The sequence below is a fragment of the Triticum dicoccoides genome, chromosome 7A (genome assembly GCF_002162155.2).
Source record: "Triticum dicoccoides isolate Atlit2015 ecotype Zavitan chromosome 7A, WEW_v2.0, whole genome shotgun sequence".
NCBI lineage: Eukaryota > Viridiplantae > Streptophyta > Magnoliopsida > Poales > Poaceae > Triticum > Triticum dicoccoides.
Window position 1 is genome coordinate 629897751 of NC_041392.1, and position 10396 is coordinate 629908146.

Genomic DNA, 10396 nt, shown 5'->3' on the forward strand with positions numbered 1-10396 from the left:
GTCCTCTACTTTTCGAGGTGATACTCCGATGAGTAGTTGTGGTGATGGCGGTGTGTACGACTCCATCGGTGGTGATGGACATGCTTGATGGAGCCCGCTTGTGGTCTAGGAGATGGCGCCGAGGTGCAACTTTTGGTGATGGTGCCGATGAGAGGAGGAAGATGATGATTTTGTGATGTAAACTATTAAACCATGCATCAATGATTGTCATTTGGTAGTTTGTTTGGAAGTTGATTGTGTTCTTGTTGTCATAAATTGTGAGATGCCAAATGATAGATTTAAAGGTTGGGGTTGAGGCAAAGACTAGAACCCTCAAATCCAACCCTTAAAGCAGTTTACGGGTTGGGTTTGAGGGTTCTAGTATTTGCCCCTGTTTTTCAACCCTTAAAAGTGTCAAAAAGTGGCACTTCTCAACCCTTAAAAGTGCTTTGAGGATTTGAGAGTTTGAGGGTTCTACTAGTAATGCTCTTAGTAGGTCAGACTTACGGATCTACATGCTCACTGCAGCTGCATCGTCTTCTCCGCATGGCGGCGCCTTCTTCAACTGAACTCCGCATCGCCTCTTCGATTCGCCCTACGCAGATGAACTCCACCGACCAGGTCAGTCCCCGCTTATGCACGGTCATAGATCGCGTTTATTTTTCCCTTTGGACTCTAAATACGTGCCCACATCTGGGGATTTCAGGTCGCCATGGTCGCCGACCAGCTCCTTGATCAGAACACGATGGCCGCCGATGAGCTCCGTGATCAGATCACGCTGGCGCCCGAGAAACTCCCTGTTCCTAACCCAGCGCCTTCCGCCTGCTCCACCAACAACTGTCTGCGGGGGCTTGCACAGGTGAGCTGACACACGTCAAATCCCCCCTCTGATTTTACTAGATGACTGACAAAAAAACTGATTGACATAGCATCTCACATCCGTCTCTAAAGAGAAACACATGTCTCATCTAGGGGCTGTGCATACTCAGGCTCACCACGTTCAATTTTAAACCTATCTCATTTACATGTGATTGGTGTAGTTGATAGTCTTGTAGATGTTTCTTCAGTTAATGTTATGTTGTCTGAACCTTTCATGCAACTATATTTCCTTTTCCATAGACCACGCATTTGGATACCTGCTGTTGCTCTCTGTATGGTTACATGGTTCTTGCTTCTTGGTTGTCCAGCGTGTGGGTATGGCGTACCTGTGTTATTGACATGCCACGTCGTCCGGTCGTCATCAATGGTGAGGACGCTGTTGGGGCTGGGGCTGCGTTGGTAGCTGGTCGTAGGCGTGGCCGTGGGCGGTCTGGCGGTGGCCCGACCGGTCGGGGCCGTGGGCAGGCTGACCCTAGGGGATTCAATGGTGACGATGCCTTTGCTTCTGATCCTGTCGCTGGCACCTAATTGTTAGTTCGCAAGTACCATCCGTTGTATGCATTCCACATAAGAGAAAAACGCATAGTTCCCATTTCCATCTCAAGCAGACAACATCCATGAATGTCTATGTAGAAAAAGGGAGACAAGTCACATCTTCAGATTACTTTGAACTACTACCAACCTGATAGCCCCGTCGACGGTAGCAAGGCAAAGTGCAACTTCAGATTGCAGAGCCTCTCAGAAGATGGCATGACTAGCTCTTATACAAAACGTTCTTTGTGTAGCGCGTGAGTGATTACAGTAGCATAACGGTGATAGGCTGTGCTTGACAAGCTCAAGTAGTGCACCAGCACCTAATCCTTAGTTCGCAAATCTTTTTGTTTCAACACAAGGCCAATTTATTCAGTGGAGCAACATGTTTTTAAACATCCTTCTTCCCTGGGTCCAGTTTGTTTTCCATCTTAGAGTAGCTTGATTTAGTTTGATCAACATAACATAAACTTATTGTTCCCTGCTTTACAAATCAATGCAATGACTTGTGATATTAGTCTTTATCCCCCAATTGTTTAAACCTTTTCCTTCCTCTGCAGGAAGATGACTATGTAATACTGATTCCTCTTTCCCACATCTTTGCCCTCATGCTGCGAGCTCTCAAGTTGCCCCCTGCGACTTACCAACACAAGCCATATCCGGGCAATGAGTCTTGTGTGACGGTTACTTTCAATTCGTCGTTGCAATTGATCGATGGTTTACTTGTTCCAACCTCAATATCTGGTGTGATCTCAAAAAACTGTGATGAAGCAGACGACAGTGCTGTTATGGCAGCCATTAAGTTTATGGAGGATGTATGTGGCAAGGAAGTCAGGGATTATCACTACATCCATGTTAAAAGGCTGGAAAGTAAGGTGACACACCTAATAAGGTTGCTGGTTGCAGCAAACAAAACAATAAAGAAGGCACGCAGAGGATGGTACTATGCTGCCAGATATATGAACTCATATTCCAACCAGATACAGAATACGACCGTTACTCGGTACCTAAGAGGGCATGACAGCACCAAATGGGCTATGAAAACGGCACTCGCAAGCACGGGAAAGTTGGCAAAAAGGCTACGTTATATTGGCATGAAATCCGAGCAGCGCCTAGAGACCACGGTCTGGTGATCTTCGGTCAGCGCATCGTACCCAGCATGTTTACAGATCATTGCCTTTGCCCTTTTGATGTTCTTTTGAACAAAAACTACATATTCTATGGATTGTTGTTATTGTCAAGTGTACTTTCTGTTGTTATCGTTAAGTGTGGTTTCTATGAATGTATGCTGTTTGGTGACTTCCCATGTTGTGCACGTGAATGATCTTTGTTTCCAACGGATTCTTCGGTGATTCTTCCTGTTATATATGAATCTCTTTTAATTTTTTTATATGGATTCATTCCATTCTGTTTCATCTTTATCTTACTTACAGTTATTGATTTTACAGTCAGCTCCTGGCATCGTTAAATCGTGCTTTATTTAGCTCACAACAACCTGACATTAACCCTCTTGGCTCACTTACACAGATTATAACATTTATCTATACTTTGTGATGCAATGGCTTCATGGGTGGGTGTTTCGAGGTTTCTCAGGTTGCGGCATTAAGCCAGTACCAATATTTTTAGTTACATTCTGCCTAACATCTATTATAACTCCAGTTCATTCAAACGTTCTTAATCCCATTAAGATACACGGTGGTAATATCATCCTTTCATTGCCTTTTTTATCATCCGAATAGCACCGTAAGTCACTAATACCTTGACATTACCCGTTTGATCAAAATGTTCGGACATGCACCCTCGCGCGAAGGCGTGTTGCCGATCTAGGGCTTATGCAAATGTTTTTACTTTGCTTTCTAGCTAAAAAATGTCCAATTCCCTGCATCACACTGCCTAAATTAATGCCTCCAGTAATCATGCTAAAAAAGTAAACGGGGATGACAGTTCTTCGCTCTGAAATTATTTTCCCATCCAAATTGCAAAACGGACAGTTAATTATGTGTTTATAGTTAGTTTTCATTGTATAGATGAAAAACATACTAAATAATAATTCCAAATCCATGTCCATCCGTCCATGCCTCACACCTGTTTTACCTTCCACAACAAATAATGGTTTATTTCCTTAGATACACACACTATTGGCATTCGTTTTTTTATAGGGCTAAATCGATTTTTTATTGATCAAATTCCACATGGAGAAGGATACGAAAATGGCAATGGGATTTGTCCATCCAATCTCATGGCCCTGATTCACTGAATGTGAAAACTTGACTAACCTATTGCTTTACATCAGAAGCAATTTTGGAGCATTAAATTATAAAATAAAAATTTTGCTGTAAAAAAATGGAGTGTATTACAAAAAAACAGCCAAATTTACTTGTAAAATGAAGTAAAAGTGAAGATACGGGGTTTGCTATTTCATGGATATGTAGATTTGTGATCATGTGAATATTCGAAATAACAATAAGAGTGGTTCTTTTGTGACATTTGCTGTTCTCTTTGCATAATCCTGTCATGCAAATCCTATATTGCCTTGTTTTTGTTACATCTCTTTTGCCAAGAGAGTGGTTTTTCTACACCCACCCTCGTGCACCCACGCATGAAAACACACCAAAACATTTTGAAAAAATATAAAAAATTGTGGAAATGATCATCATCAAATGTTAGAGAGGCTTGCCAAGTTTCATGGTCAAATGATATCCGAGGAGAATTGTACTCCCTCGGTCCCAAAATAAGTGTCTCAACTTTATTCTAACTTTAATACAAAGTTGTACTAAGGTTAAGACACTTATTTTGAGACGGAGGGATTACCAAAGAAGAACAGAATTACAAATTTTGGCCAAACAGTGCACATACATTTTGGGTAATTTTGTTTTTATCGTATATAGTTCCTCGAATGTCATTTGACCACTAAAATTTGCAACCCTCTCTAATATTTGTTGATCACATTTCCACAAAGTTTCAGATTTTTTAAAATGTTTTGGTATCCATTCAGCTACTACTTTCCCTTTTGCCAACCGTATCACAGCATATGTGTTACTTTGGCTGGAAAAAGATGTGCATTTCTCATAATAAAATAAAGATTTTACTTTAAATAAAATGGAGTGTATTACTAAGAAACAGCCAAATTGAGTTGTAAAAATAAAAGTGAAAGTGGGACGAGGGCTGGGGGCTTAACTAAAAGTTGTACCATGCCTGAGTTTAAATAAAATTTAGTTAGTAGATGCCTCAGTCCAAATACATGTACATTATATGATGAATGTGGTCGAATAAGCTTGTGTTTAGATATTGAATCGTCGTTCCTCCTTTTACTGTGGTTAATTACTGTGTACAACTAGACCTGTTGCTAATGAAAACTGCTCGCCCCATCTGCAGGGCAATGTGACCACCGCAGTCAAGGCTGGAGTCAGGTTGGAAATCCCAAATAGGGCTGTGCTCGATAGCAAGGTGAGCTATGTTTCCACGTTTGCTAGATTCAGAAATGAGGTATAAATATATATGCTCCTTTAGTAAGTGATAGCCTAGATTATATATTCCACAATAGTAATTTCTCAAGGGAAAAGAACAACAGCCAGAACCTAGAATGCAGATGCATCGTGCATGTTACGACTTATAATGTAAAATTACAGTTATTGTGCATCTCTGCCTTGTCTAAGACTGAACTTAAAAGCTGCTTGTGGTTAGTAATATTAGTTAATAGATGACCCAGGCCAAATATACGCACACTATGCGCTATATGTGGTTCCATAAGCTCGTGCTTGGAAATTGAGTCATACTTCGCTTGTTATATCGTCTCTTGAGTTCTCTGTCGTCGAAACTTGTCCCCGTCTCTGCTGAACACCTTGGAAACACTATTCCAAAAAAGATTCTTAAAAGAATACTTGCACGAACTTTTTAAGTATACAAGGTTTGCAAATGTAGGCCTCCTTTGATCATAGGACAAGGATGGGAATAGGAACTTCATAGGAAAGTTGTACGGCATGAATCTCGATTCCTATAAGAAAATAGATGTCATGTGATGCATAAGATATGAATTTTTTCATTCGGTATAGACCAACGTTTTTCTTTTCTTTCCTTTGGAAGCATTTAGATTCGTTATGTCTAATTGACTATGGAATTTGGTTGTGCAGCTGAAAGTTTACTGTATAGTCTGCTACTTTGTTTGTATATAGAAAAACATGCAACTTTCCAACATGCTTCACGCTGCTGGAAATATCTTGAAGGAAATTAACATCTTTCTGTCTGCCTACTCCAACAAAGATACACTCGCTCGAACTCATTTAATCTGCTATTACTCATCTGCAGGGGCTCACAGTTAAACAAGAAGAACATGCTACAGACAGTGATGTTGAGGCTGCCTATACACCACAGGCCCATGCCACCTACAACAATCACAGTAATTACCTTGTGGGAATTTTGTCATTACCAGATTTGACTAACGTATCCTCATTTCGTTCCACTTAACTTGTGCAGACCAGTTCCTCTGTAAAAAGCACAAGCAGCCATTTGAGTACATCGACCGGCCCTTGTCATCGGATTGGATCCCAGATTATAAACGAGAAGAAATCCATCTAAAACCAGGGGAATTCATTATTCGCGGTACAAACTCTATCGTACTTTCCTTCCTATTGATCGGTTGTAAATCGTTAACAACTATATGATTGTAACAAATTACGTAGGTGAGCCTTGCATCGGTTATGCTGATGAGTTTAGCCCGTACTGTGTGTACGGAAATGAAGTGAAGTTGTACAACAATAATCTTAAGAAGCTGCGCAAGCTAATTAAAAACAAGAGAACACCTAACAGCTACTATGTCTGCCACATGACAAAGACCTTTGCAACCCCTGGAAAAAGAATGGTTAGCACTAAAAAATCCTTTACATTGTTTCAGTCCATCTTATGCTGCACCATTACATACTAATCAGCGTTTGCCTTGCCTTGTAGTATTTTCTGGTGCCCTTCTCTAAAGGCAGTATCTACCCACATATGGATGCCAGCCAGCAATGAATTGCCAGTGAGCAATGGAGATGGTACTGTCAACGCCACAGTTCGCTTCATCAAAGGCGTCGACAACAGAGCCACCATCACAAAGAACTGGAGCGCTTTCTTTCAGAAGGCAGAAATGAAAGAGGGCCGGGTCTATGCCTTTGCGTTCAAATGCTCAACGAAGGGGCTGCGCCTGATCGTCTATCCCCTATATGGAGATCCATGAATATCTGTTGAGTCTATCCTAGGGTATACTTTTGGAGCGCGTGTAGCAAAGCAGCAATGTCATTTCTATGTCCTTCCATCTGTTGATCTCTCTCAAAACTGTTTCTTCCTTTGCTGTAAATTATTGTTCTTAACTACAATGTCTCCGTAGAAGCGGTTTGAATTAATATGTTGACAGACCACCCTCCCTTATTGTGAAAGAGATAGTCTTTTGGGATGAATTTACTTATATATCTGGTATCTACTCGGTTTCTTGACTTTAGATGGTCTTTCGAACAGTGAACATGCCTAGCCTTTAGTCCTAGCTAACCCAACTGTTAAATGGAGACCGCTAAGCTACAGCCCACGTCTTTGTTATTTTATCCTCTGCACTTTTGGTTCACATCCTGTAACCCCAGCACTCTGCTATCAAACATAATTAGAACATGCAAACATGTAATTACCATGATTCATTTTAAGTGTGCTGTACGAATTAACCCTGTTTAATTGGGTTACTGACCGCTGTACGATACCCTTAGTTTTTTCCCCATGATCAAAAAACCTTAACTTCTCTTTTGTAAACACATAAAAGAAATCCTTAACCTTATCTTCTGATTCACCGCCGGTTTTCAGCAGGCCGGCCCAAAGCCGTGTCGACTTGTAGATATAAGCGCGTCTCCTTTTTCCTACACGGCAACCCGCAACTGCCTTGTGTCTCTCTCACTGTCCGGTGGGCTCGTCCAAACTGACCCCATGGTATCCCAACGTGTGGGTAGCGATTCTGGTTTAAGAGCACCAGGATAAAGCTAGCCTGCTGGTTAGATCACCGTCGCCTGAGAGGAACACGTGCTCCTCCCCTGTTTGCCCAGAGCGGCGGCTCTTACTGTTTACCAGCGGTGAGCGAGGTGATTCTACCCCCTCACCGTTCCACATACGCATCCACCTGCTCGGCCTCATCCCCTTCTTCCACTTCACTCTCCTACTTCACTCCTCTCGCTTCCTCTCAAGCGTGTACCTAGATCTGCGCTGCTCCTCAAATCGCCGGTGATTCGAGATGGAGAAAACCGCGTCTAGCTGCGATTGATCTTCACGGCAGGTATTCCTTCTCCCGACGCTACATTTCGAGTTATTTTATCTATCCACATGGGTTTCCTAACTTTGCAAGACATTGTTCTTCCCCGCCCTGCAACTCAAGTTTTCCCCCTCGATCCGCCCTCTATGACTGCTGTAGGCACGCTGAATCATTCCCTCACGTTCGGTTCTTCTTAAAAGGTAAATTATCATATCTAGCCCTGCTTGCACAGCCAAGGCTTCCTGCAAACAATGAAATGCAGCTAACTCAAACATCTCTCCTAAAAAGAAAACATATTTTTCCCTTAGAGTCGCCCTCATCTCTCTATAGTGATGAAATAATGTCATTGGTCCTTTGGTTATTAATAAAATGATTCGATTTATAGCATCAAGATACCCATGGTGTTCCCTATATTTTATGCCAATCCATTCTATTTCAATGACTAATCTTTGGTCCTTACCCAGTCCTATGTGATTCTACCTTTGAACATATTTGTACATTCAAAATGACTGAAAGTACACTCTTAATCCACTGTGCTTCCAGAGAAGGGGTTGCGTCTGCATTTTTTTTATATATTCATGTTCTCCTACCAAAGAGAACCTTGAATTTAGCTACATTCTATAGATTACGTCTTTGTTATCTTACTGCATCCACCACATGTACTGATTTGCTCTCCAGTAAAAAACAAACATTCTTTATCATGTCCTGAGCTATATTAAAGCTATGATGTATGAAATTACATACAGAGTTGTCTCAGAGCTTAATTTTTTGTTCTTACAGATAACAAATTCACACTGATAAAAAATTCCTGCAAATACATTTATTTATATATGTTTATAGGTTGACATCGAATGGCATGTGCCTTACCCCCTGCCTTTACAATGACAAATTCACTCCATTCTTACTGCGTCATGATTTCTGAACCAGGTTTCGCCAGATCATCTTGGATACTGTGTTTGAGAAAGTTGGCCTTCCATCTGCTGCCTACTCTGCACCGAGCTCCTCTTCCAGTTCAGGCAACACCATGGCTGATGGATCCTCCGCGATGGCAACCTCGTCCGTGAACGTCCCGATAGATGATGGGCTACTGATCAAGAGCCTTCCTCCGGTTAGTTGAAAGCTCTTATCGTATTGTTCTTCTCTTCATTCCTCAATTTCATGGCCCGTGGCATGCTAATATATAAATTTTACCTCCTGTACAATCAAAGCTGTCTCCAATCTGCGTCACCATCAGCAAGCAATTCATTCTTGAACGAGCAATTGAAACAATTGGTGGCACACTCCATCCATTCACTTTTACCGGTACAAGCAGCGATGATGTCGACGTCTCTCTCTCCATTGACCTACCTCCCCACAGCAAAAGCATGTAAGCACAAGAAAGGAATTCCATGCCCCACACATCGAATCTACCTGTGTTGCTGCCCTCGTGTACCTACAGAAAACAGGTATAGTCACAATCGATGATGCAAACTTTGCAGAGCTGAAAATATGCAAAAGAAAACTTCAGGCTGAGGAGTTCTGGTCCTCGGCTCTCTATGATAAGGCTAACGCCCTGGGCAACCAGCTCTCTTTACTGACTGCCGCCAAGCAGAAACCCCAGCCTGAGAATAAACAAGGAGCTACTTTGTTGCCTCCTAACCATCATAATACTCCACAGACCAGCCAGAAAGTGCTTTCCGAGGTAAACGACGGTACAATACTTTCATCCCTCTGTGTTATCCTCCAGTGCTTAATGCTCGTTTCCCTTAAGCATTGTTCATCCACAGCATGCCACTGATAGAGAAACCACATTAACCCCTGTCACAGAAACAAACAATAAGTACTTTCCATTACATTGCCACACAACGCCGCTGCAAGTTCTATGGGCTAACCACCTATTACTTGTCGTCAGCATCCACCATGTTCCTTCTAAAGACGGCAAAAAGAGGAGGACCGCCCGCAAGGTGTTGTTCCCTGGAAAATAAGGTGAACATGAATTATATCACAAACCCGTCTCAAAAATCTTTACCCATTGTCGTTCACGAGCTCATATGTTTCTCAAGGTGCTGTTGTTTGTCCCTTCGTTCAGCGGGCGACGCACGGCAAGCCGCGCCACCTATCTTAAGTTGCTTTTTTAAGTTGCTTCATGCTGTCATATGTTGCTACTAAACCAGTAATTAAATATACTTTTATGCTCATACATTATTTGATGGCTTCTCAATTTGTGTATGAAAACAAGTTTTGCTTCAGTGAGGCTGTTCATGCTTGACGGAATAATGAATGCAAAGATAGATTCCTTTGATTTGGTTACTCGGCTGACAAGAATATGCATTCCTCTGTATACCACCTTACCTCTCATGTGATGCTTTCTATGTTGTGTGTTCCCTATATTAGATAAGGGCTATTGCTTACTTAGACCATATTGATTCTGATTGGCCTATTGTTAAAGTTCAAGATAGTAAGGTTGATGCTTGAGTACATAAATCATTCAATTACATACATCTCACAGTTTGTTTGTATCAGGTTCGTGCGAGGTAGTCCCTATGAAGTACATCGACAAGGCGGATGGATTACGGCGCCTATTAATATGCTTAGTGATAATGGCTCCATAATTGACTCTTTTTATTATGTTCCTGCTCTTATTACCTTCTCTTATGCGTTCTCGCTTTTGGTATTGAACCTGATGTCAAATGGCTATCTTTTGTGGTCATGTAAACGCACCAAATTTGATTCTGCCTTATAAACCAATGTTTATCTTGTGCTCCA

At 41.7% G+C, this 10396-nt stretch overlaps 1 protein-coding gene and 1 long non-coding RNA gene across 5 annotated transcripts; both read left to right on the plus strand.

Annotated features, from left to right (window-relative positions):
* Nucleotides 1–329: 329 nt before the first annotated feature.
* Nucleotides 330–6829, plus strand: LOC119333874. 2 transcript variants are annotated; one of them, XM_037606610.1, is made up of 7 exons: nucleotides 330–600; nucleotides 686–838; nucleotides 4765–4836; nucleotides 5695–5785; nucleotides 5863–5988; nucleotides 6069–6247; nucleotides 6334–6829. In XM_037606610.1, exons 1-7 carry the CDS (start codon nucleotides 463–465, stop codon nucleotides 6394–6396), a joined length of 822 nt encoding a protein of 273 aa, XP_037462507.1. In that variant the 5' UTR covers nucleotides 330–462; the 3' UTR covers nucleotides 6397–6829. The 2 variants fall into 2 exon arrangements, with proteins under 2 accessions (XP_037462507.1, XP_037462506.1); XM_037606609.1 differs by lacking the exons at nucleotides 4765–4836; nucleotides 5695–5785; nucleotides 5863–5988; nucleotides 6069–6247; nucleotides 6334–6829 and adding an exon at nucleotides 1950–2726 and having other exon boundaries at nucleotides 337–600.
* Nucleotides 6830–7371: 542 nt separating this feature from the next.
* On the plus strand, nucleotides 7372–10396 carry LOC119333569. 3 transcript variants are annotated; one of them, XR_005161219.1, is made up of 7 exons: nucleotides 7372–7675; nucleotides 7775–7851; nucleotides 8579–8759; nucleotides 8860–9096; nucleotides 9216–9332; nucleotides 9543–9616; nucleotides 10154–10396. It is a non-coding gene; the product is annotated as an uncharacterized LOC119333569 (long non-coding RNA). The 3 variants fall into 3 exon arrangements; XR_005161220.1 differs by having other exon boundaries at nucleotides 8860–9332; nucleotides 9458–9616; XR_005161218.1 differs by having other exon boundaries at nucleotides 8860–9332.

Coding starts and splice junctions, on each gene's coding strand:
- LOC119333874 (XM_037606609.1), top strand. CDS start 463: ATGCTCTTAGTAGGTCAGACTTACGGATCTACATGCTCACTGCAGCTG. Junction 601..685: donor AGATGAACTCCACCGACCAG/GTCAGTCCCCGC, acceptor TGGGGATTTCAG/GTCGCCATGGTCGCCGACCA. Junction 839..1,949: donor GTCTGCGGGGGCTTGCACAG/GTGAGCTGACAC, acceptor CTTCCTCTGCAG/GAAGATGACTATGTAATACT.